Here is a 27,261-nt window from a genome sequence, read left to right as displayed (position 1 = left end):
CAAGGCTCACGTGATGCATAAAAGTCAACGTGGTCTGTTGGAGCCAAATGGTTTGTTTCTGTGCTCTGATAAAAATCACTATTTTCATCTAGAAAAGGGGGAAATACTCTGAACATTTCCTTCCTCTTAATGTTTAAATTAGGTTGGAATTACTACTCTGTCATTAAAGTTGTATTATGGAGTAAATTATTTGGATGGGGATGGGGAGAAAGGAAAGGCAATAAGACAAATTGCTTTGAAACCCTACAGCTTTTGGATGTGGAGGATTAATAGAGACACAGCAGGTAGGGGCTGCATTTTCTGCTCTAGATTTTAGCAACAATATTCAACTCGATAATGGGGCAAATCTTCTAAGGCACGGCAATATTCACTGGATTACCTCTCTGCTTATTCTTCTTATCCAATGCTGGAGCTCTGCATTTCTGGACCAGACTTCCAAACCAGGCCTCTTCAGAAAGGTGGACCATACCCATTCTGGGGGTACTTCCTCACAGTGCAGTACAGTCAGGGAAAGCCAAACCATGCCTCTTTTTTTAACTCCAGCAGCTGATGTATTTGGTAAATCTTCACTCATGAACACACTGAAAAGCTTTAAAACGTCTAGATAGCTTTTCAGTGTGTTAGTGAATGAGTGTAAGTAAATGGATAGGGTGTAAAGTGGCAGGGTGGCAAGGTGGGCAGGGTATAGGTGACAGGTGAAAGGGTAGGCAGATGGCAGGGTGGGCAGTGTGGTAGGTGGCTGGTGGGTAGGGCACCAGCTGGGTCAGTCACAGGGTGGTTAGGTAGCAGGATGGGTAGGGTGATGAAGTTTGGTTGGGTCGGGGATGTCAGTGGGTTGGAGGGGAATGGGAGGGTTGGGTGGGGAGAAGTTGGAGGGTCCAGGGTGGGTAATGGGAGGGTTAGGAAGGGAATTCCAGGGGTCAGTGGGGAGTCGGAGGGGGTCAGCTGTACAATTACCCTTGGAGTTAGTGCGTTTTTTTCCCTGTCTAACATTTCCTGGGTAACTATTCTGGTAAGTAAGTTGGAACTATCTGAAATCTCTGACTCTAACTCAGAATTGGAGACTTTTTTGGAGGATTCCAGGAAGCTAGGGAATTGCCCGTCAGAAAATGAAATTCCCAGTCAGTTCCCATGGAGTCCTTGCATTTGGACTTTCAAAGAGTCCCCTAACTCATCTTCCCAGGGTACGCCCAGTCTCCAACCATCTGGAGACTGGAAGATTTGGGCCAATGTGTCAGCCTTGTCTCCATGGCAACACAATTATCACTGGGTCAGAAAGTTGTAGATTCAAGCCCAACTCCAGAGACTTTTGCAGCCTGGTCTGATATTTAATTGTAGTACTGAAGAAGCAGAATATTTCTGTTGAGATGTTAAGCTTCTGCCCAAGATCCAATTATATTTTTCAAAGAAACGTAGTGGAGTTCTCCCAGCATCCTGGCCAATTTTCATCCCTCAACCAACATCAGTGAAACATATTAACTGAAAAGCTATTTAAATGTAATTTGTGGAATGTTGCTGCACCCATTTCCCATCAATAACTGCACTTCAAGGGATGACATCTTTCCAATGTTAAATGATGAGATGACCCTATTTCTAAAACTATCATTGGTGAATAAATTCAATACTTTAATTGGATTCGAGTACTGTACATAGTGTCTTTTCTTGGTACGAGTTAAGGCTAATTTTTTTAAAAATGCCAAACTTTTTATCCTGATTGCAAATGTTGCTAATGAAGCAGCACATTTACATTTGGCAAATCAAATCTTCTATGAGGTTTCTACGGTCTGGACCATTTATCCAAACTCTCCGAACATACTGCTATATCAGCAGTGAACATTTGGAAAGATAGTAGGCAGGATTCTCCACTATATTTTAGAGTTATATTTGAACAACTGAGGATGTGAAATTGTCTGAGGAACCATTTTTCTGGCTCCTGTAAATCACTGGGACTTTCTGCCAGAAGTGAACATATTCCATACAATTATGGCTGGACATCAAGCATTACAATTCCATAAATGCTGCTATAACAATGCTGGATGCAAATAATGTCCTGAGGATGCATTGGTTATTACATTTGAAAAGGTAGGATTAGAAGAAGCTTTTAAAGAAATTTTTTAAAAAAGTAGAAAGACAGTCATTTAAGATGGGTGTTAAAGCAAGCAGATTCAAGATGGCTAAAGACTCTTGCCCAGATCAGGAGGAAGAAGAAATGCTCAGCTGTTCATCACTGAACACGATTGCCTATCAGCAGCAGTGAACAAAAAAAACTTTCCAATATGTGAATGCAACACAGCTTCTCGTGTTACAAATTTAGGTCCAGAGGTTTAATAGCACTGTATTTAGGACAGGAAATAATCCAACAAACTTCGATATACATATTGCAAAGATCATGTTTCCTTAACTGCCTTTTGAGAGAAAACAGCATGACTTTTAAGAAGGAAAATACAAGGTATGATTGTGATAACTATGAATTTGTCAATATGTGCAGTTGTCTATTCCAAAAAATTTTGACAAGACACCATACCCAATAATTTTCAAAGCATGGGTTAGTGATATAGGGAATTGATTTTTATGCTGCTAGAAGGTCTAAAAAGTGAAGAAGGATGGTGGTGGAGTGGGCGTCGGGGGAGCTGCGGGGTAAAAATGAGGGCTGTTTCATGATTGTGAAGGATGAGGACATAGGACAACAGGAGCCCTTGCTTTCTGTTCCAAATGGTGGATGAAATGCTCTCAAGCCTTCATACACAAAGGATGACATCAGGAGGTCACATCATATGGCAAGCCACAGTACAAAAAGGCACTTCTCCAAGCATGCCCTTTTTCATAAAAAGAAAAAAAAATGGGCATACACAATTATTTACAGTTGCAAGTCAGGCACAAACATCGTCTACAATGAAAATCATCAGGCATGTACAGAAAACTGTTCATTCTAATCTGTCCCAGCTTCATCTGTTCTTGAATACACAATGCACAAATAGGTCTAGATTTTCGTCTTTGGGTCGGGAGGTTTCTTGGTTCAGTGGACCTGACCTTTAAAAATGTCTGCCTGCAGTTTGGATTTTTGGGCTGGGAGGGGTAGGATCAGGTTAAATAGGAGTCAGGGCAGAAAACCCTGAAATGAGTGCAGAGGCACACCGGGCAGAAGGCCTGCCTCTCTGCTCTAGCATTGTTTCTAATAAATTCAAAAATCAAAAAACATCCCTCCAGCCTTCATCCCCCACACACTCCCTATGCCCCATCCATGCCAACCTGTGCCAGCCCATACCTACACCCCCATAACCCCTCATTCCCCCAATGTCAACCTATACCTCTCTACCCACTCCCATGGCCCCTCATAGCCCCTACAACAACTTAGTGCCAAATCATGCCAACCCATAGCCACCCCACACCACCCTTTGTCCTTACCCCCTCCATGACAAATCACCTAGTATCCTTTGATGCTTCCTAGGCAGCTTTAACACTTCCTGGACAGCTTGACAGTTCCAATGAGTTTGTGCATAAAAAGTACATACTCATGTTTAATTCTAACAATTCCAAAGGGTGCCTTACCTTTCCCAAAGGTGTCCCAGGACTACATCCAAAGGGGGTCCCTTATCTCTCCAAACAGGCATCCAAAGAATCCACCAAGTTCCGACTTCCTCTTACCCGATCTGCTCTGCACACTCTGGGATTCACGCAACTGAGATGCAAAAATCGGAAGTCAATAGAGGCAGCTGGTGACTTAAATGGCCAGCTGCTTCCATGATTCACGCATGCATGTGAACCCCAACCCAAGTCCTGTCCCGCCCCCCACAAAGATGGGAAGTGCCATGTTTGGGGACAGGACTTAGAATTTCTGGCCATTTCCAGGATTTTCACAATAGAGAGACTCTCTGTTGTGGCAAAAATCTAGCCCATAATCATTGAAGCGTTCAGGTCTTCTTAGGGTATATGCGCAGGCTGTTTTTCACTCCTCTTCTGGTGTCTGCTCATTCCTAGCATGATGCTGCCACGCCGGGAGATTTGTGGCGAGTTTTGCTGCTGTGGCAATTGTTGCTGCTAATCGTTGCCTTTGTCGGGGAATGATTGACCTCTGGTTCTGATGGTCATTCGGTTTCTTGTGCAGTCAATGAAATAACATCTTCCTCGTCAGCTGTCTGCTATGAAGGAGCAGCTTCTCCAGTCGCATATATATGTCGGCGATTATGATGATAATATGTAGTCATTATTTTTTTCTCCACTGTGCATGGTGACAACTTCTCTATACAGGTCCCAAATTGCCATTTGGGATGACTTTCGTTGAGAGCGTTGAATGCTTGCACTCTGATTAGTTCTCCAACTCTCTACTCTGACAATGATTTTGCAGTTTTATTGAAGAGAAATTTGGCTTTGTTTTACTTTGATTTTGTCACTCACTCCTGTTACTACCTCCGGCTTCAGTAATGTTTTAGCTATTGGAAAAGTAATTTGTGTGCAGTGTGACATTAGTCACTGAACTGGACTACTTTCCATGCCTTCAGTAGGTGTGTTTCTCCACTCTAGAATTGCCTTGTATACATCCGCCCTGGATCTTCTAATTTTTTAATGATCCCTTTGGCAATTTTCACTGTTACCTCGGCCTTTCCATTTGACTGGGTTAGTGTGGAGATGATATGTAGTGCTGAATTTCCCAATCATTTATAAAGAGCCTGAATTCTTCGCTCAAACGGAGGACCATTGTCGCTCATCACAATGTCAAGATTTGCTTTGAAGGCTGAAGTGTGCATTCGGCATTCTATGATCTCACTAGTGGCCATTAACATCAGCTTGTCCTACTCCCAGTAATCTGATTAGCAGTCAACAGTGATGGGACAGTCAGTTCCAAAGAGAGTGAAAAGGTCTACTCCAAGCTTCAACCACGGTGTGTCTGGGATGTCATGATGAGTGGCTCTTTAGCTTGCTTAGCTTGGTGTTCATTACAAGCAATGCACTGGCTGATATGCTCCTTGATCTCATTGCTCATGTTTGGCCAATACAGCACTTCTCTTGCCTTCCTCAGACTAAACTCAATTCCTGATGCCTTGCATGGATACACTTCAGCATCTCTTTTCACATCTATTTAGAGATAGTAACTCTAATTCTTTTGCACAAGATGCCATCTTGGGCAATCACTTCTTCCATGTATGCCCAATAGCCTCTTATAGCAACAGGTGTGTCCTTGATGGTTTCAAGCCATCCTTTCATCACTACTTCCTGTAGCACTTGGAGAGTTCCATCGCATTGCGTGGTTTGCTTGATCTGAGCAAGACGCGTGTGTGTCAGTTTCAGTGTCTCTGCTGGATTGATGACCTCCGGAGCATGTCATGCTGTTGCTTCTCACCGACTTTGGAAAAGTTCAAGTTCTATACTAGCATCATCAACTTTCTTCAAAGGGAGTGCAGCTCTTGACAGCATGTTGGCAATGTACATCTGTTTCCCTGCTTGTACTTCACTTCCAAATGATATCTCTGTAAATGAAGGAATATCCTTTGCAGGTGCTTTGGCGCAGATAGAAGTGGCTGGACAAAGATGTTTTGAAGTGGCTTGTGGTCAGGCACTACATCACGTTGTCTCTCCCAAGTACGTTCAGCTTAAAATGCTCACAAGCAAAGGCACTCTCTCAATCTGGACAGAGTGTTCAGTTTGTATTAAGTTTGTTGGATGCAAACACAACTACTTGTCCTTACTGCATGAGGGTTCCTCAAAGTCCTGTCTCACTGGCATCACACTGCAAGGTGACTTCATCGTTGTCATAGAACCTCAGCACTGGTGTTGTCAGCACTAGTTGTTTGATGTGAGTGAAAACTGCTGCTTGTTCTGTGCCCCAATACCAATTCTGTGCACTAAGCTTGCATAGAGGTTCACACTCTGATGACAAATTGGGCAAGAACTTTGCTAGGTAGTTCACAAATCCAACAAATTGTTGCACTCGCCTTCACATCTGTTAGTTGCTGCATCTCTGCTGCAGCTCACACCTTATCCAGATCAGGGCAAACTCATTTCACCATCATCACATGACCTATGTACTTGCCTTCGGTTCATCTTTCATTGCAGTTTTTTTTTATTCAGCTCCAGATTCTTCTGGCAAGTTAACTCTAGCAACCTCACCAGATTCTAATCATGGTCTGTGACAGCTTCAAATCCACAGACTAGCAGATCATCCATGATCGCTTCCACTCCTGGAAGATCATTCACTACCTCATGTTGTCGGCGTTGATACTCTTCTGGAGCAGTAGAAATGCCTAACAGTATGTGCAAACATCTGCACTTCCCAAATGGCATCCAGAATGTGATCAGAAAACTGCTGCTTTCAGTATCCATCCTTTGCATCCATGGTGATAAAGACATTTGCCTTGCCAAGTTGCAGCAAATTTCTTCAATGGTTAGCATAGGGTAGTGAGATCCTGTCAAAGTTTTACTGAGGTCTTTCGGATCTATGTATACTGTCAGCTTTCCAGATTTTTTTCACTGCTGTTAATCCAGTCTATAGGAGTTGTCACTTTCTTGATTACTCCCACTTTGACAAGCTCCTCTATCTTGTCTTTCAGATTGGACTTTAGGGTAACTGGAACTCTCCTTGGAAGATGCTGAGTTTGTCTCACACTGTCATCTATTTCAAAATGATATTCACCAGGAAGACATCCAAGACCCATGAAAACATCTTTTTAATTTCTTAGGATTACTTCAGCAGTCAATGGTTTGGTGCCATGAGAAACACTGCAAACATCTCCTGGTATATGGAGGGTTAGTAGTTCAAGCTTTTGATTTGTTTCAGCTGTGATGAGTAATCTTTGCTTAATGACTACTATTTGGAACTACAAATCTTCTTTCTTCCGATTGTATTGGGCTCTCAGCTTAATCTGTCCTCTTGGAGTGAGCACTGTTCCATCATATAGCCTCAAATTTATCTTTGATGGCTTCATTTTTGGGACACTATTTTGAGCAACTTCACAGATCTGCAAAGCTCATGATGTTGCATGTGGCACCAGCGTCTATCTGACACTTCATATTAACTTGATACTCTCCTTCTGCAGTCATCATTCCAATAATTACAAACCATTTGCTCTCAAGCTTTTACACAAAAGGGTGAGATCAAAGATCACATGACTACGGCAAGCCACAATGCACAAAAGTGCCTCTCCAAACACTTTCCATAGCGAGGCTAGAAGCAGGATTATTTCTCCTGGCCCCACAAGCAAAGTTTTTGACATCTCACCTGATCGGCATATATTAATGAGGCCTCCTGCCCGAGTCAAGCAAGTTCTTTGACCACCTAATAGACAGGGCCCAGTTAAGATGGTGGTGGGCAGAAATCAACTAAAAAATTGACCTCTGATTGGCCAACTTCATAGCAATCTGCACAAATTGACACATTACCATAGTGCAAACAATTCATGTAGAAACACACAAGAGGAAGCAGCCTCAGCAAATGTGTATAATTTCAGATGAAAAATGCACCTAGACAAGTAAACTTGTTCACAGTGAACCAAGCATGAATAATGTCTCTTTCTTCATTTGTAAACCACTGTTTAAAAAAAACTTAGTACTTATCAGGTAAAACTATGTACCATCAGATAAGACATCACAAATGTCTCCTCAACTCTTTCACATATAGCACACTTTACCATGTAAGCCTTTCCATTATGTATTTGAAAACTTTCCATTCTATAAGATTTCTATTCAACTCGAAACTTCTGACTAACTTTCATATAGTGTTGCCTTTTTTACTTTCCAGTTTTCTCACCTTCCTTTCTTGCGGGAATACGTTTCCACACACACTAGATGCTCTCTGATAACTTACCCAAGTAACCATTATCCATGAATGTAGACTGTGTATCAATCAGCTATTTGACCCTGAATAAGCACCATGAGTGCCTGATCTCCTCACCTGATATTTCAACATGTATACTTCAAACAGGTGGTGCTGGTCATGAATCAGCAGGTCTTGACTTCTCCCTGCCTCACCCCAAGTCTAACTGTAGTGTCTACCACCACCTGGACTGAGATGAACTAACTTAGTATCATCCAGAAATTGGATCTGGAACTATCTTAGTACATGCGGAGCAGCCACATATTGCCTGAACCAGCTAAGCCACCGGAGCCTCATGCTTCATTCTGGGAATTTTGTCAGAACCCTAGGCTGAATTTTCAGGCACCATGGGAACAGAGGCAGCTGGGGCCAGCTGGCATGCCAGTTTCCCAACCCATTCCCAGCACCTGCAATCTTTGCTGAGGTGAGTTTGGGGTCAGCAGGGTTACCCGCCCCCATGAGGTGGGCAGCCAATTAGGCTCATTAGGGGCTTATTTAACCCAATCTCCTTGAGCTGTGGGTTTTCCAGTCAGCTCCATTTTCCTGACTCAACGGGAGCCAGTTTAACTGCCTGGAGGTAGGAGTCCAGCTTCCCAGGCAGGCCGATTGGTTGTTCCTGCCTGCCTGGGTGTGGGTGCAATCAAAGGCCATCCAGTAGAGGGATTCCACAGTACCCACCAGACTCTTCCCTATGCCCACTCCCCACACAGGTAGCCTCTGGCTACTGTATCTTTTTATTTAAATTTTTTTAAATATTTGTGAGAGGGCATCTCCATGTTGAAGCGCTCTCTCAGTAATCTACTGCAACCTGCTGCTCCTCTCAAGCTGGAAGGCCCCCCAGCTTTGAGAACCTGCCCATCATGCTTAATTGGAGAGGGAACCTGTCTTCATGCCAAGTTAAGTGGCTGCCTCTGAAAACCCTAAAGAGTGACTGTTTGCCCCTTGAGGTGGGTTCAGACCTGGAAATAGTCCCAACTCCTCTTTCATGTCTCTGGAGGGAAATTCCAGCCTCCCTTGACTGTATCACAGCTTTGAAACTCAATTGTAGATATATTTATTGACTTTTGACACCAAACTTCCCCTTACAATCCTTTCTATGTGGACTTCAAAGTAATTTGCTTTGGATCCATTATAGTTTTTGTGACACAAGAAAAATGATTACAGATTTCTAGCAGTAGAAAGTTGAGGTTTTACTACCCATTTTCAGGATTGTAGTGAAAAGTAGGGTGAACAAAGTATTCAAAATCTGTGACCAACTTCAGTTGAAACAAAAGTAAAATTTCTTTAAGAATTCAGATTACAAATATTGCCCAATCTGACTTTTAGTTACAGGACCTTTTTCTCGGGAACAAAATGGAAATTACAGCAAAATAAAATTCAACATGTAAAGCTGCTTTACCTTCCTGTTTCTGTTTCATTCATTCAAATGGAATATACTACATCTGATTTTACAAAGCTGAATGCAAGTTTCAGACCAATGGAAACAAAACAATACAAATCTTATTGTTTAAAAGGTGAAATTTTACATCATTCAAAACATTTAATTAAAAAAACCCTTCAAAATAGCAATATTAAAAAATAAATTAAAGAGACTAGAAAGGAATCATTCTGGCACTTCATTTTTTTTGACGAGCTTCAATAACCATAAAATTGATCAAAGACCTGATGCACAGAGCAGTAAATAATGAAGCTATTCTTCAGCCACTGCAAAATTAACCATCTTATGTAGTGCTTCTTAAGTTGTTCTTTTGTTATACAATGTAAGGATAATGAAATAAATGATCAAAGTCTGAACACTTCAAGTGACAGTTCAAATATTTGAACCAAAATGCAGATTCACAACAAGAACAACAATCAAAATTCTTGTATTACTCAAGAGGAGACCCTCCAGTAATTAGAAAGGTATTTACTAGATCCCCCATAATAGGGAGATACTAACAAGCTCCTGCAGTTCTGTGTCTGATGAAGAATCAGGGCGATTAGAAGACGTCAACTCATTGGAGGAAATTGGATTAAATGTGACCACTGGCAAGGAGTTGAAAGCCCAGCATGTATTAGATAGTGCAGCAGTTTCTGTGAAGAGCTTCAATTCCAGGCATCTGACAAAAAGTACTTTCCAAAAAATAACTTTTAAAATAAATGCAACAGCTGTATTTGAATCAAATTTACTCCGTTATCATTTTCAAAGACAATGCATTGTTGAGTCTGCATATATGCTTATGCTTTTTACAAAGCATAGCTGTAAAGATTGAAAAATATTTATACTGTGCGTAATTCTCTTGCTGCTCATCTGGTTAATCTAAAGTAGGGAGAATATTATTCTCTTCATAAGCTTAATGAATATCTCTTCAAACGGTCTGATATTTTGGGTAATACACAGTTTGATAGGAATATAGAAGTAAAGGATTAAGCTATACCTTGAGGACTTCCATTGGCACCTGGGTATTTGTGGGTAGGCTGGTGGGGACGCTGACGTTGATGGCCTGTGTCTGGCTGACTGGCACTCGCTGCTGAATGAATTGTGCTGCCTGCTGCTGCTGCTGCTGTTCTCGTCGTTCTTGCTCCTGCATTTGCTCGCGCATGAGCTGCTGTCGTAGCAGTATTCGTGATGTCATATTGGAGGAGGTTAATGGGGGTTTAGCTGATCCTTGCGGCTCTGATGAATTGCTGTGGTGGAAACCAATAATGGAGAAAACAGACTTCTATTAGAATCTGACAACAGATGAGCAGAAAAAATATGCTTGTTAGCTAGAGAACACGACTCACAGTGTGCTAGCAATTTAGATTACTATTGGCAAACACTTAAGAGCTGGCACATACAGTTTGATAATATGCAAACTATGCACTTCCAAGGTGATTTTTTTCACACTTAAGCCACAATTAGCTGAATAGCTACTTAGATTCAAAGAGGATCATCATAGGGTTAAACATAAAAGTTGAATACGTGTTTTAAACTGTTCTAGGTGAATCGCAATACGTAACAAATCTGTGTGCTTTCTGCTAGGAGATATGTGTGCATTGACATCTGCACAGGTGCCTTAATCAGAAAGCCAAATATAATCCCTTCATATGGTTCTTTAAAATTTTATATAAACTACAATACAAAGTTGAGCCTAGTCGAAGCAAATTAGACCAGCCTCCTCTTCAGCCCTTGAGCAAGTTAAGATATGGGGAAAGAGCAGGGTGAGTGGGGCTAATAGGATAATTCTTTCAAAGGGCTGGCACAGGCAAGAGGGCTGACTGACTTCCTTCTGCGCTGTATCATTCTACGACAAGAACGTCATCCAATATATCAGAAAATATCCCTGTGGAGCAGCAGGTCTTTAACACATAATGAATAGGTATTCAATGTTGCCATCCAACCTGTTGTTTCATTGGTGATATATATGTTTCAAATTCTTGAACCCTCCTGAAATAAAATAATCTGAAGATAAAAGTGTTAAAAATAAAAGTCTGCAAACCACCATAGTGTTGAAAACCCATAAACCATAGTTCATTTAAATTATGATAACTGACTCCTTTAAAATGAAGTATAAACTTTAAAAGCTGCAAAACGCTCAGTACAAACTCAAAATGACAAAGGAAGTAGCAAGCTGAGGGAATTTTTTTTAAATTGTTATGAAGCAACAACCATTTTAATTAGGTAACGTAATATTCACAGCTTCACACAGCATAGAATGGAAATATTCTGTTCTGAAACAGTTAAGCTAAGTATCAAAACAATTCTGTAGGGCAAGTATAATCAGATAGTCAGGCTAACTTCTGTCAATTACATGCTACTAATGCTGCTAACAAAGAACAGATATTAAGTTCAGTTACAAAACTCGTACATAGGCTAGATAAGGCAAGTTATTAATCTGTGCAGATGTGGCCATCAACAATATTAAAACATTAAACGTATATAGGGCAATTTTAACTTCCACATGGAAATGCGATCTAGTGGCAGGAAAACTTCATTTTAATGGTCGAGTCTCAATAATGTGCTAACTTCCACCAACGAAGCCAAGAAGTGTCTCCCTGGCTATTAAAATTGTTTGGCTCAGAGGTACCACAACGGTGCCTGGCACAAGGTAAGTACGGGATGGTAGGTTGTTGGGTGGGTGGGGGAGGGTGGGGGCTTGCGTGACAGAAGGTGTGTTCTACATGTCCTGCTGCACAGGAAATTTAAAATGCATTTTAAATCTCTCACTGGGCATCTTCTGGCCTCTCAATGCAATTCCTGAAAGCACTTCCTTGGCAAGAAAGCTACCATTGCTCTTCTGCTCAGGGCAATAGCACTCAGGCCCCAATGTATCATCAAAGCCTGGTCTGCACATTTGAAGAAGGATCCTATTAAATTCTAGCAGATGTCCTAGCCATCTAATAATTTAAAATTGCAGCCAACCAAATTGAGGCAGGAAGCAAGCATGTGGGTCCCCAGCTCCTTCTTAACTGCACCCAGCCACCATCCAGTTTCCATAAGGAGAGAGGGTTAAAATTCTCCCCAGTAAAATTTAGCTTCAAATATTCAATGGCATATTCCATTGGAGTGGCAGGACATATGCTCATGGCTGTGTTTCTTTAATCTAAGTCAAACTATCAGGAGAAGGTTGGAACTAAATATGCTCCCCCAAAGGAAGGCAGGGTTAACAGGAAGGCCAAAAACACTGATTGTAAGGTTTCACTGACAGCACCGTCAAGCGGCACTTACTTGTAATAACTTGCTCACTGATGCCCAGCTTGAGTTCCACAAGGGCACCCAACTCCAGACTTTATTACAGCATTGGTCCTAACATGAACAGAATTCAAGAGATGAAGTGAAACTGACTGCTCTTGACATCAAGGGAGCATTAAACCAAGTGTGACATCAAGGAGGTCTGGCATCAGTTTTGATGAAAGGTCATCTCAAACTGAAACATTAAATCTGTTTCTCTCCACAGGTGATGCCTGACCTGCTGAGTATTTCCAGCATTCTGTTTATTTGTTTTCATTTCAGGTTTCCAACATCCGCAGTATTTTGCTTCTGTACTCGTGGCTTCAAGGAGCCCTGGCAAAACTGAAGTCAATGGGAATTGGGGAAAAAAAATCTCCACTGGTTGGAGTCATACCTAAATATGATTTAAATGTATTTTAAGTTTCCTGTGCAGCAGGACATGTAGAACACACCCTCTGCATTCCCCACCCTCCCCCCCGCAAAACCCAACAACCTACCAACTGGTTGTTGGAGGCCAATTATCAGCACCTAGACATTGTTGTTGGAATTCCTGAGGGTCTTCCCTATGAGGGAATTCCAGGCCTTCAGTTGCTTCATCAATGATCTTCCTGCATCATAAGGTCAGAGGTGGGGACGTTCAATGATGATTGCCTAATATTCAGTACCCTTCACAACTCCTCAGATAATGATGCAGTCTTGTCCATATACAGCAAGATCTGGACAACATTCATGCTTGTGCTGATAAGTAGCAAGTGACATTCACTGCACACAAGTGCCAGGCAATGATCATCTCCAATAAGAGAGAATCCAGCAGTGTGCAACACCTACAAGATTTACTGCAGCAGCTCACCAAGGCGCCTCAACAGCACCTTCTAAACTAACAAACTCTTCCACCTAGAAGAACAAGACAGCATGAAAACACCACGACATCTCCAAGCCACACACAGTCCTGACTTGGAACTATATCACTATTCCTTCATCATCACTGGGTCAAAATCCTGGAACTCCATCCCTAACAGCACTGTGGGTGAATCTATACCATATGGGCTGCATTGGTTCAAGAAATTGGATCACCACCACATTCTCTAAAGCAATTAACGATGGACAACAAATGCTGACATTGCCAGTGATGCTCACATCCCACGAACAAATAAGAAAAAAAGTGTCACCAACCGAGGCCTGAGCCTAGGTCACCTATTCACTCCTCAACCAAGGAATCTTGCATGGCTCAAACAAACGGAAGAGATTTTAAACATGTATACGATGGGAAGAGGAATAAAGATAAAATACATCATTTTCATCTGCTAGAACCATTAATTAATTCAAAATAACATTTATGAAGATTCTCCTCAAAAAATATTTCTAGAAAAATGTTTAAGATATGAAATACATATTTCAAACAGAAGTTAGGCCTTAAAGGCATTCATCAGAAGGACCAAATGCTCACCAATGGGACTTTCCAAGCAAATCTCCAGCAGAAAAGCGGATGTCTATGGTGTGAACTAAATTGCCCAAGAGCTTGAAATGGAACGTATTTTACTATATACCGGTAGCATATTGGCTTTAGTGGAGAAGCTCAGTTAAAATACAACCCTTTGTGAGGCATTCATTCCTGATCTGCATTCAGTTATTAAGCCATAAACTCAAAGATCTGCATGCAAATATTTGATCAGCATTAAACATGGGCAATATTTCTATTTTAGCATTTTTTGGTATAGCCCTGCACTATGTTCATATACTACAAATCAAAAATTCAGTTTCTTCTAATTTTCTTTTATTTTTGCTGATCCATTCACAAAAATTGCAAACTTTGTCAGGCCAGATGATGTACCATTTGCAGCACATTGTTTCACATAATTTATTTCCTTTAGATTCCACAGTCTTCTTTATAGACTTTGAGCAGTGTTCGACACTTCTAATTTTACAGATGACAGCAGCAGCAAAATAATTAAAAGTATTCTCCTGTGGTCAACTTCTACCTGGAAATCTGTAAAGGAAAACCTGCATTCTAAGGCAGTAAAGTGAATTTATAGAACTGATGCACTAACATTTCAAACACATCCATTTTTAATAGGTCACATAGGAAATTATATTGTATAGATATAGAGTCTATTTTGAAATGCTTTTGCACAATACCTTGAATTAGATGAAAGCATCCAGGTCATAATGTAAAACTGTTAAGTTTATACATCTATACAATGGGACTATCTTGTTTACACCCATAGGCCCCAATATTTACAAGGAGACAGAGATGGTGTGAGGGAGGTTGAAAAGACTGAAGAGCTCAGCAAGGAGGGCAACCTGGTCGGCAGCTGGTAAACCAGCAAACAGAGGCTGCAATGGGCCTGGGGATGGCCAGCCAGCACCACAGAAGTGGGGAAACAGCACGTCTTATGGAGGGGCGGGGGTGTCAACTGGAGGAAAGAGAGGACATTGTGGGTGGAAGAGAATACAATGTGAGTGGAAAGAGAGGATAGCATGGAAAGCAAGACTGGTCAGTTCTGTTAGGTTGGAGTTCCAGGATTTTAACCCAATGATCAACAAAGAATGACAATCTACCAGTACCTCCAAGGAGGGATGTTGAGTGACTTGCAGAGAAACTTAAAACAGGTGTTAGACCTCTAATGACCATATCAAGGGTAACATGCTTATTTTAGTCAGCCTTCCTAGGCACTTCTGAGCATAATCAAAAAGTTTACTTTGCACTGATAATAGTCCTCTGTTGTCTTCTGTTATTACTTACATACTAATTGTGTTTCGAAATATGTGCAATTAAACCATATGAGTTACAGTTTTTTGAACCTACAAGAGGTAAAAGTAATAATATATTTAACCCCACTTTCAGTTTTTTTTTAAAACATTTCCTTATGTAACAGATAATCTATTAGCAACAAACACCGCTAATGTTTTGTGCATACTATATGCAAAAATAAAAGCTCTCTTTCTATTCAAGATCTGTCAGTTTGAAACATTCCCAGAGCCACTAATCCTTTACATAAAATGAGAGGAATACCTCTGTGCCACAACAAATGCAGCTCGTGTATAATCAGACTAATTAGCTCCTAAGTCAGTGCATAAATTATTATAGTCTCAAAGTGCAGCTTGGCACTAATATTTAGGGCTGTCGAACAAATCAAAGTTACCCTTGACACTACTAGTTTGAAACTGATCATCTTAATGGAGCACTTTAGTACGGATATCATGCGTAGCTGCACTTTTAAACGAAAATGCCTTTAAAAGTTGCAGTGAATTGCAGTAATGTCAAAGGCATTCTTTGATTCTATATTATGCAATAAACTTAACATTCCAATTCTTGAGTGAGTTATTTTCCATCAGGCTATAAAGAAATTATTTTCAAGATACTACTGATTTACTTGAAGTATTCTGGAAAAATTACATTTGAAATGCTATTCTCTTTCAGTACCTTATCAGATAAATATAGCATACCCAGTCGAATCTACAACACATTACTATACCACACAGTCCTCCTACTCTAATTAATATTAATGTTCTAAAGCAATCATTGTGATAAAGAGGGTTAAACAACACCTAAACAACGTTGACATTACCAGTTTCTGCAGTATTTAACTCATGTGCACAAAAGGACAATCTTTTGGTGTGATTAAGATGGGATAAGGCAAAGGCTACAGATCAAGTGAGTAAGAAGAGATCTGTTTCTCTCCTCACAGATGCTGTCAGGCGTGTTGAGTTTTTCTAGCATTTTCTGGGTTTTTTTCAGATTTCCAGGATCCGCAATATTTTGCTTTTATATTATATAAGTAGAAAGAGCAGATTGACTATCATCTTTTCTGAAATAAAGTATGTTAAAAAGAGCAAAATAATCTGTAATCTTTATGTGTCTAAAATAATAGAGAACAAATATGAGAATGAACTGATCTAGGAAAGTTTGAATTCAGTTCAATTTTTCAAGCTCATATGAACCCAAAAAAGAGGGTTTTAACAACTGAAAATTGGAATATTGTGTAATGATACATATAATTGAACTTTCTTATTAGAAAAAGGACCCTGGTCTATTTTGCATTCAAATGTAAAGTAATACTTTCATTGGAGAGTTGATGTGAACTCTTTTCAGCTTGCAATGTGCTCAAGTGCCTTCCATGCTGCATGCTTCCATTCCTTCCTGTCTCTTAAAATAGGAGCATCACGACTGCTGGAAAAAGCTATATTGCAGTGTCATTAAGCTATTAATGTATATAATATTATTGGAAAATATTTTTCTTTTAAAATAGAGGTTTAGTCTGTGGGTGTGTCTTAATTGGATTAAAGCCAGATAGTCTAGGTGCTTTGATGTTTACTAGTTTTAAGACGTAAGAGAGGTAGAGTGCATTTGCATATTTTGAAGAGACCATTCAAGAAGTCGGGTGAAATCTGGCACCTAGCTAGCAGAGACCAGGCAATGTTTATATTACTAATAGAATTGGTACTATGAAAGAGGTTTTATTGTTAGAAGAGGTGGAGTTCAGGTGGAGTTCAAAGAGGCTGGTGATACAATGAGAATTTACATTCAATGAGATGTGCTGGATATAACCGATAGCAGTTTGTGTGTGTGCAGGGCAGAGGCAATGTAAGATCAAAGTAGCTGTAAGCCTACAACTGTCTCCATTGAAACCAAAGTGAAAGGAACTTTATTTTGAATTTGTAAGGTGAAAATGCTTTGCCTGGCGTCTGGTTACGTCCATGGGTGCTGTTGCTTAATGGAAATTAGTTTGGGAATTTGATAAAAGTTATGATAGTAGTTATTTGTAGCCATGTGTATGTATTTAATTTGTGTAAATTAATTGCATGTTTCATTTAGTTTAACATAAAACCTCTCAAGAACTGGTGGTCTGATTCCTGAATTTAGAGTTGCATCTCAATCATACCACTTAAAATATAGGTTATGACAGTTGTTTAAAGTTTCCCTCTGGGATTTTTAAATAACTGCTGGGTCATAACAATTTGGGGCTTTTCACGATAAAAATATTTTAAATTCCTTGATTGGTTTGGAATTGGTGAATCTTAAGGCTATGAGTACGAGAAGCATTTTGAATTCAGGAGTTGGTGAGATATTTTAGAAGTGGAGAGACTGCAAGATGGCTTTGGTAATTGCTAAGACTTGCCTGGGAGTAGAAGAGATAACTCTGAGTGGTTCGGAGAAAATAACCAAAAGTAAATTAACAGAGTTGGCAGATAAGTTAAAATTGGAGTTACCTGAGGGTGCTAGGAAATCGGATATAATTAAAAGTATAGCACAGCATCTACAGTTGGAAGTGAAACCTGACACTACTGAGTCACAGCTGGAGGTAGTGAGACTTCAGTTGCAAATGAAAAAGCTTGAATTAGAAGCAAAGGACAGAGAAATGGCTTTTAAAAGGGAATTAGAAATTGCGAAGATCAAGGAGGAAAGAGAAAAAGAGAGAGAGAGAGAGAGAGCAAATTCCAACTAAAAATGTTGGCAGTTAAAAAAGAGATGCCAATAGGTGAGGAAGGATTTATCTCCAGAGTATAACCCAGTGGTGATATGTTTAAATTTGTACAAGCTCTTCCAAGATTTGAGGAAAAAGATACTGAAGCATTCTTTATTTCATTTGAGAAGCTAGCTAAACAGATGAAATGGCCACAGGAAAACTGGAACAAAAACAAAAATACCTGGAAAAACTCAGCAGGTCTGGCAGCATCTGTGCAGAGGAACACAGTTAATGTTTCGAGTCTGAATGACCCATCAACAGAACTAAGTAAAAATAGAAAAGAGGTGAAATATAAGTTGGTTTAAGGTGGTGGAGAAGAAGAGCTGGAATAGAGGGCCAGTGATAGGAAAATTGGACGTTATTATTAGTCTAAGTTACGAGGTAGGGCATATGAGGTAGATACTTCGCTATCAGACGAAATGTTGGTGCATTATGAAGTGGTGAAAAAGCTTGTTTTGAGTGCATATGAGTTGTTTCCTGAAGCATACAGGCAGAAATTTAGGAATATGAGAACACAGCCTAGGCAAACTTATATTGAGTTTGAAAGAGTAAAACAAAGTAATTTTGACCGGTGGATATGGGCGTTAAAAATAGATACAACCTATGCAGCTCTTAGCAAATTAATTCTTTTGGAAGAATTTAAAGATTCAAGCCCTTCAGTAGTGAGAACTCAGGTGGAAGAACAGAGGGTTAATTCCATAAGACAAGCAGCAGAGATAGCTGATGATTATGAGTTAGCTCATAGAGCTAAACCTTTATTGTGTCACCCTTTTAAAATTGGAAAAGGATAAAAAGTGGGAAGGTAAAAGGAAGGCAGGTAGTCAGGGAAGAGAAGGAGCAGCTGGACGTTCCCAGGGAGTCTTTTCTCAGAATAAAAAGGAAGGTGCTGAAGGTATAAGTGACATTTGAACATTGAGGTGTTTTCACTGTAATAAAGTGGGGCACACAAAGTCAGTGTGTTAGAGATTACAGGAAAAATCTGTTGGAATTGTTTGGGTACAGAAAAGCTCTGGACGTAAAAGTACTGTGGGTTCTGAGGTTCAGGCAAAGGAGAAACCAGTGGCTTGTGTACAGGTGAAACAGGAAGAATCAGTGAAATGTAAAGAAGTGGGATTGTGTTCACAGTTTACTCAAGAGAATCCAGAGGAGCAGGTTGCAGAAATGTTTAAAGATTTTGTATGTGAAGGGAAAGTTTTTCTATGTGTACAGGGTGGAATAGGTAAAGATGTTAAAATTTTTTAGAGACACAAGGGCTAGTCAATCCTTAATGTTGTGGGATATTTGCTGTTAAAGGGAGTATTGCAGGAGAAGGTAATAATAAGTGAGGTTCAAGGAAATGATAAAACTATTTTGTTGCGGAAGGTAAATTTAAAATGCAAATGGAAGACAGATAAAGTTATAGTCGGAGTGGTGGAAATATTGCCCATTGCCAATTTATTCTGGGTAATGATATAGCTGGATCGTAAATGTGGGTGATGCCTATGGTAGTTGAGCAGCCTGTAGAAATGTTTTCAACAGAGGTGTTACAGAAGGAACATCCCAGATTGTTAACAAAAACAATTACCTGGAAAAACTCAGCAGGTCTGGCAGCATCAGCGGAGAAGAAAAGAGTTGACGTTTCGAGTCCTCATGACCCTTCCACAGAACCTGAGTTTTTCCAATGTTTACTTGATGTTGATTTCAGTTTGTTTGTTTGTTACAGTAAAAATATGAAATCTTGTCACTGGATTCCTTGAGTTGATCAATGGGAATTCAAATTTCTTTTTAAAAGTTATCAGTCTCTACGGAGATCATAACACCACACAAGTGATAGTTAACAAAAAGTTATGGATTTGGAGGCAATCAATTGGGTAGGATATAGGTCAGGAGATATATGAGTGAATCTTAGGAAGGGGGTGAAATATATGCTGGTTTAAGGTGGGGGGTGGGGGGGGGGGGGGGGGTGTGCGCGGGGAAGAGAAGTGGGGGGGGGTGTGGTTGTAGGGACAAGCAAGCAGTGATAGGAGCAGATAATCAAAAGATGTCACAGACAAAAGGACTCAGAGGCGTGGAAGGTGGTGATATTATCTAAACGAATGTGCTAATTAAGAATGGACGGTAGGGCACTCAAGGTACAACTCTAGTGGGGGTGGGGTGGAAAGGCTAGCAGGGCATAAAAGATTTAAAAATAATGGAAATAGGTGGGAAAAGAAAAATCTATATAAATTATTGGAAAAAACAAAAGGAAGGGGGAAGAAACAGAAAGGGGGTGGGGATGGAGGAGCCCACCCCCTTTCTGTTTCTTGCCCCTTCCTTTTGTTTTTTCCAATAATTTATATAGATTTTTCTTTTCCCACCTACTTCCATTATTTTTAAATCTTTTATGCCCTGTTAGCCTTTCCACCCCACCCCCACTAGAGTTGTACCTTGAGTGTCCTACCATCCATTCTCAATTAGCACATTTGTTTCGATAATATCACCACCTTCAACGCCTGTGTTCTTTTGCTCTTTTGTCTGTGACATCTTTTGATTATCTGCTCCTATCACTGCTTGCTTGTCCCTACAACCACACCACCGCCCCCAACACCCCCCCCCACACTTCTCTCTCCCCCCACCCCCACCTTAAACCAGCTTATATTTCACCCCTTTCCTAAGATTCACTCAGTTCTGTTGAAGGGTCATGAGGACTCGAAACGTCAACTCTTTTCTTCTCCGCAGATGCTGCCCCAGCTATGCCTGTCTCTTTATGGGTTATGTGGAACATTCCTTGTTCCAGTCCTACTCCAGCCCCCTTCCACAACTCTTTCTCCGGTACATCAATGATTACTTCGGTGCTGCTTCATGCTCTCAGCGGGACTTGGAAAAATTTATTAATTTTGCTTCCAATCTCCACCCCTCCATCATATTCACGTGGTCCATCTCTGACACTTCCCTTCCCTTCCTTGACCTCTCTGTCTCAATCTCTGGTGATAGACCGTCCACCAATATCCATTACAAACCCACCGACTCCCACAGCTACCTCGACTACAGCTCCTCACACCCCGCTTCCTGTAAGGACTCCATCCCATTCTCTCAGTTCCTTCGCCTCCGTCGCATCTGTTCCGATGATGCTACCTTCAAAAACAGTTCCTCTGACATGTCCTCCTTCTTCCTTAACCGAGGTTTTCCACCCACGGTCGTTGACAGGGCCCTCAACCGCGTCCGGCCCATCTCCCGCGCATCCGCCCTCACGCCTTCTCCTCCCTCCCAGAAACATGATAGGGTCCCCCTTGTCCTCACTTATCACCCCACCAGCCTCCGCATTCAAAGGATCATCCTCCGCCATTTCCACCAACTCCAGCATGATGCCACCACCAAACACATCTTCCCTTCACCCCCCCTATCGATATTCCGTAGGGATCGCTCCCTCCGGGACACCCTGGTCCACTCCTCCATCAGCCCCTACTCCTCAACCCCCTCCTATGGCACCACCCCATGCCGACGCAAAAGATGCCACACCTGCCCCTTCACTTCCTCTCTCCTCAATGTCCAAGGGCCCAAACACTCCTTTCAAGTGAAGCAGCATTTCACTTGCATCTCCCCCAACTTAGTCTACTGCATTCGTTGCTCCCAATGTGGTCTCCTCTACATTGGAGAGACCAAACGTAAACTGGACGACCGCTTTGCAGAACACCTGCGGTCTGTCCACAAGAATGACCCAAACCTCCCTGTCGCTTGCCATTTTAACACTCCACCCTGCTCTCTTGCCCACATGTCTGTCCTTGGCTTGCTGCATTGTTCCAGTGAAGCCCAACGCAAACTGGAGGAACAACACCTCATCTTCCAACTAGGCACTTTACAGCCTTCCGGACTGAATATTGAATTCAACAATTTTAGGTCTTGAGCTGCCCCCTCCATCCCCACCCCCTTTCTGTTTCCCTCTTCCTTTTGTTTTTTTTCCAATATATTATATAGATTTTTCTTTTCCCACCTATTTCCATTATTTTAAAATATTTTAAATCCTTTATGCTTCCCCCCACCCCCACTAGAGCTATACCTTGAGTGCCCTACCATCCATTCTTAATTAGCACATTCGTTTAGATAATATCACCAACTTTAACACCTATGTGTTCTTTTGTCCTGTTGTTTATGACATCTTTTGATGATCTGCTTCTATCACTGCTTTTGCCTACAACCACACCCCCCCTCCACTTCTCTCTCTCTCTCCCCCCCCACCAACACCTTAAACCAGCTTATATTTCAACTCTTTTTTGGACTCAAACTCAAGTTCTGTCGAAGGGTCATGAGGAATCGAAACGTCAACTCTTTTCTTCTCCGCCGATGCTGCCAGACCTGCTAAGTTTTTCCAGGTAATTCTGTTTTTGTTTAAGATAAGCAGGCAGTTCAAAGGCAAGGAGGTGTCAAAATCCAATTAGCTGGCACTGTATTTGATAACATTGTTCAAGAGGAATGAATACAGGACAATTCAGCTGAAATGTTTAACTCAAAGAGTTAAATTACAGAAAAATGATTTGCAATTAAAACAGTTCTATCAGAAAGTTTATTCAGAAACAGAAACAAAATGTATTCACATGTGTTATTATCTTCGGGAAGGTATTTTGATGAGAAAGTGGAGGTCGGATTACGTCTCAGCAAATGAAAGCTGGAGGGAGATGCATCAGATTGTTATCTCATTAGAGTATAACAACCAGTTGGCCCCAAACAACACCACGCCCCCCCCCCAACTGACTCCCCACCCAGACCCTGCCACCAACCACCCTAACACCTCACTCACTTACTTTATAGGCTTACCTTCTCCCTGACTTCTCAAAGTGGCTGTGACCTTTAAACTTACCTGCTTTACTGCAGCTAGTGAAATCAAAAGGGGGCTCGGTTTCACTTTCCCCAACACTGCTGCCCTCCACAGGAGGGAGTCTAATGCTGCTGCACTGCAGATTTCTCACTAGGCCCAGGATGGAAGGTCAGGTGAGGAATGTGCTGCTCCTGACCTGGATACGTGAAAAGGGGCAGAGTAGCAATCTGACAGTGATTGCCACTCTATGAAAGTTCTGGGTCAATATCTCTTGGCAATAATACAAAAATAAAATTAAAGAAGAGATTGCTAGAAATTTGACAAAAAAGCAAAGCCGGCCAGCAAACTGGAGGAGGAGGATACCAAAATCTCTCTTTTCAAACAATAATTGGCTTGTGGTGTTATTTTCAATATCTCTATATTGTCAGTGACAAATTATTTTCAAGTTTTCCTTTTTACCTCCTAATTCTCATCGTATTAAACTTTGACTTTTTATATATCGCTTGAATCTGCTATACTAATCCCTTATGCTAATGTATTTCTCTACTTAGCCTCACTGAAATGATCACCTTGAAATGATCTCCTACTCATCAATGATATTAATTTCAATTGAATTCTATGCAGTTAACATTTGAAATAATTAATGGATCCATTGTTACTTTCTTATCTAACAACTTCCTAGTAAGTGTTTCTGACTCCTTAATTCACAGCTTCAATAATTGCTATCAGACTTAATATTTTCACATACTTATTTTAAACTCTCAAGCTCACCAGAGACCAAAATCTAATATTATCACTGCAATTGTTTTTTTTTCATATAATGCAAACTTTTCTCAACATTTATCTAAATTTCTCAACTGCCCTCCTGGTTATTAAGGTTCCAAAAGCATGCACTGGAAACCTGGCCTTCTAACCTGCATCTGCGTATTAGACCCATTTTCCAAAAGAAAACAGTCCACGTAATATTCTGAAATCTTTCTATTTTATCTCATACCAAGTTTCAAAATTTGTCCTGCAGGAAAACCCTCACACAGGATCAGCCACTACTCATCCAAGTATTAAAAGCTGAAAATGCACTTAACTCCTACAAGAGTTGCAAGTTACAGCAAAAAAGATAAAAGCAAAATACTGCCTACGCTGGAAATCTGATATAAAAACAGAAAATGCTGGAAAAACTCAGCAGACCTGACAGTGTCTGTGGAGAGGGAAACAGAGTTAGTGTCTTGAGGGCATATGACTTGAGCTCTGAAGAAGTCATATGGACTCAAAACATTAACTCTGTTTCTTTATCCACAGACACTGTCAGGTCTGCTGAGGTTTTCCAGCATTTTCAGTTTTTATATCATGGAAGTTTTTTTTGGTAAAAGGGTGAAAATGAGCTAAATGGGTGTCATGTTAATGATACACACTTGTTTGAAAAACTGGGTTTAGAAAACTAATATGACCTTGATTACCATCATTTGAAATTGCCTGGAAATGCTAAAACAGATACACACAAAGAATTAGCACTCAAAGACTGATTAGGTGCAATTTGCATATATGTGGGCTGCACTTACTTCCACTTAAGTTGTGAAGTGTACTGGCTGACACACAATAGTATATTTCAGGATGGCTTATAGCAACCAAGTAGCAGGACATACAGCTTCTCAGACATGACACTGGTTCAGAGGAGTTTTGTCCTGTACCGGGGATGTCATCTTCCCTTCTGTCCATCCCCCAACTCTTTTGCAGTAGCTGGTGCTGCTCTACCTGGTCTCATGTCCTCCTCCCATTCTTCCTGCATCAAGGAGGACCCCTAGCAAGCTGTTAATGCCTTTCTCTGGTGACTTCTAAAAAATGTTGACTAAGGTAAAATAGCACAGCAATTACATTTTTTTAAGCAAGATCCTCAGAATAATGGTGAAGTCTTGACAAAGTCTTAGGGTGGGTTCCAAAGTCCTCTTCGAATCAGCAGTAGCAAGTAAACAGTAATAGGTGATATCCCTTTGAATAGTGCTAAAAATCCTCAAAACAAATTGTTTACTCCCAATCAGTTGGTGGCTGTTAAGAGAGGTGTTAGTTTGAGTGCTAACCACCAAAATTCAATGCAACCTCCTTAACAAGCACTGGCAGGCAATTTAAGTGGCAATTAGCTGCTTAATGATCCTCCAGACAGTTGGTCCGAGCACAAGCTTCAACTCCTTCACTAAGATGGCATCTTGTGCAAAATGTGGACTAAACCACATGTTTCAGCTTAAGATCCCAACTTGGCCACCTTCAGAGGCTCTTTAGCATCTAATGTATCCACAGAAAATCCAATCACCCCTTAAGTCCATTTTCATTGCATTAAAAAAATCCATGAATCCCACATAAACCATTTTATTCATTCGGGCAGATTTCAAGGAACATAACCAATTTCAGTTTGTTGACAAAACCAATTAAGTATTTGTTTTTTTGACTTTTTCAGAAGCGGTAAGTTATTGCAGGAGCTGCTGGATCATTTAAATTGTTTATGTGAACATGTTAACTTTTCCCCAAAACAGTCCTCTAAAATGCATAGCATTTTTGAAGTCAAGCACTGACAAACTGCATTTCGACAGAGATAACAGAAACAGAGTTCCACGGAGGTCATGCGTCAATTCGGTACCTTGTAACTCTAATCCCAAAAGTTTCCTTCTGCAGCTCCTCTGGAGAAGGCAGTCAGATTTCACTTATTGCTCTCCAGCAGCCATTATATGTCCAGAGTTTCATTTAAAAAATTGCCACCACTGTAGAACTTTTTCTTCTTATTGCTCAGAACCTTGATATACTCCCCAAGAAAATAAACAGCTACCATACTACTTAATGTGGATTTAAAAGGACTTCAGAATTTTACAACACAAGAATTTTCTCTCATATGTTCAGACTGCTATTTTATCATTGCATATCTTTAAACATCAGTGTCTACTGATTAAACCTGAGTTATTCTCATTTGGTGATCTTTTCCCCATTCTTTTCATACTTTCAGCTTCTTCTCAGCCAACTCCATCAGTTAAGGAATAATGCATTCTTTCTAGGCTCCTGAAACACAAAAGACTTCACCTTCCAATGTTTAATGCAAGAGACGTAACGGAAGGGGCTAGATGAAAGAATTAAATCTGTGAAAAACTGGTCTTAATGGAAAATAAATTGTTACAATCCCCATGGGAAACTGTAAACTAAAATAACCAAATTTACTGAATAAGCACCGCCTCACCCCACCACAAACGAAGAAACTACCAAAAAAAATTTCATTTTGTAACTTTCACTTTAACACAAATCAGAATCCATATAAATTAAATGTAAATCAACAAGCAAATCAGGGCTGGTACAAGCTATAAATTACACATGGGATAGCAGATACAACAGAGATCATCTCACTGAGTTAGTAGGCAGCCCACTCCGCCTGCAGGGACCCAGTTTCAGTCAAAGTTTGTCCAAGCAGAATTCCAGTCCCTTTCCTTCAAGAATTTAGTTGATTCTCATCAGGCAACAGCTACCATACAAACAGGGTTTCACCCATGCAATCTCCTCTGTATGGTGCACTTCCTTCCAGAACATTCTCAACTCCTCTCTGGCGATTTTGCTTCTGCTTCACTTTCTGTCTGCATCTGTGTGCTGATCACTTCTGCCTCTAGCTGTCCTGTCCTGCAGCTCTGCTTGCATCAGGCCACAAGGCTCCTGTATCTTAACTTCCTTTGGTACTGCTTCCAAGTCAAGGCTCAAGGTTACATGGACCAGTATTTATTATCCAAAAAAATTACAACTCTTCCCTTTGCAATTTATACAAACTCTTAAATGTCTTTTCCAAACAGTTTTAAAACAATTACAGGTTCCCTGGGCATTGTTACTGCTTTCTGTTACCACTGTTATTGTTTGTTATTACTGCTGTTACAGCTTTTGGGTCAAAAGTCATCACAAACTCAAACAGTAGTTAATGTTGTATCCTGCATTAAGAGGAAACAATCATTTATATTCCTGCTTTACTTGAACAATAACATCTTCAACCATCAATAAGACATGTATGGAGATCAGAGGTCTTGTGACGCAGTGTGTTGCATCCCTGCCTCTAAACCAGAAGCCACAGAAGGTGCATTCACAGCAGACCAAACAGGTTGATGGTCAATCTGCAATCCTTCCAATACACCTATGGCAGGCAGTAAGAAGGGAAAGAGTCTCCTGCTCAGCTAAAATCATGTGGTAGCTAGAGCACAACAGCCTCCTCACGTTAACAGGCTCCACACGCAAGCTCTTGCCACAGGCTGTAATCCGTGGCAAGCATCCTCCTCGTTTCGAGGGATGATGATGACGTATGGATATCAGAAACACTAGCTTCAGGGCAGGCAGAATACTGCCATGCTGAAAACATCCTGTTCTCCTACTGGATCAAGAACACAGTTTAATCCCTCACTTCTATGCTGCAAACTCACAGTACTATTGTCCACCTCCTACAAATATGAGTCTGCATTCAGGATTGGACTAGGATGTTTCTTTCATCTTATCATTTTACCAACGAACATTCAAA

At 40.7% G+C, this 27,261-nt stretch overlaps 1 protein-coding gene across 1 annotated transcript in view; it reads right to left on the bottom strand.

The window, feature by feature from the left end:
• LOC121280154 (microphthalmia-associated transcription factor-like) overlaps positions 1-27,261 on the bottom strand; it is a 317,345-nt gene that overhangs the window by 133,974 nt on the left and 156,110 nt on the right. Inside the window, exon 2 of the mRNA XM_041191849.1 lies at positions 10,225-10,474. Coding sequence (XP_041047783.1) covers positions 10,225-10,474 — 250 coding nt within the window. The remainder of the gene's footprint in view (positions 1-10,224; positions 10,475-27,261) is intronic.

Source organism: Carcharodon carcharias, chromosome 7 (genome assembly GCF_017639515.1).
Source record: "Carcharodon carcharias isolate sCarCar2 chromosome 7, sCarCar2.pri, whole genome shotgun sequence".
NCBI classification, from domain to species: Eukaryota; Metazoa; Chordata; class Chondrichthyes; order Lamniformes; family Lamnidae; genus Carcharodon; species Carcharodon carcharias.
Note: the sequence above shows the minus strand (reverse complement) of the source record. Positions and strands in the feature narration are given on the sequence as shown.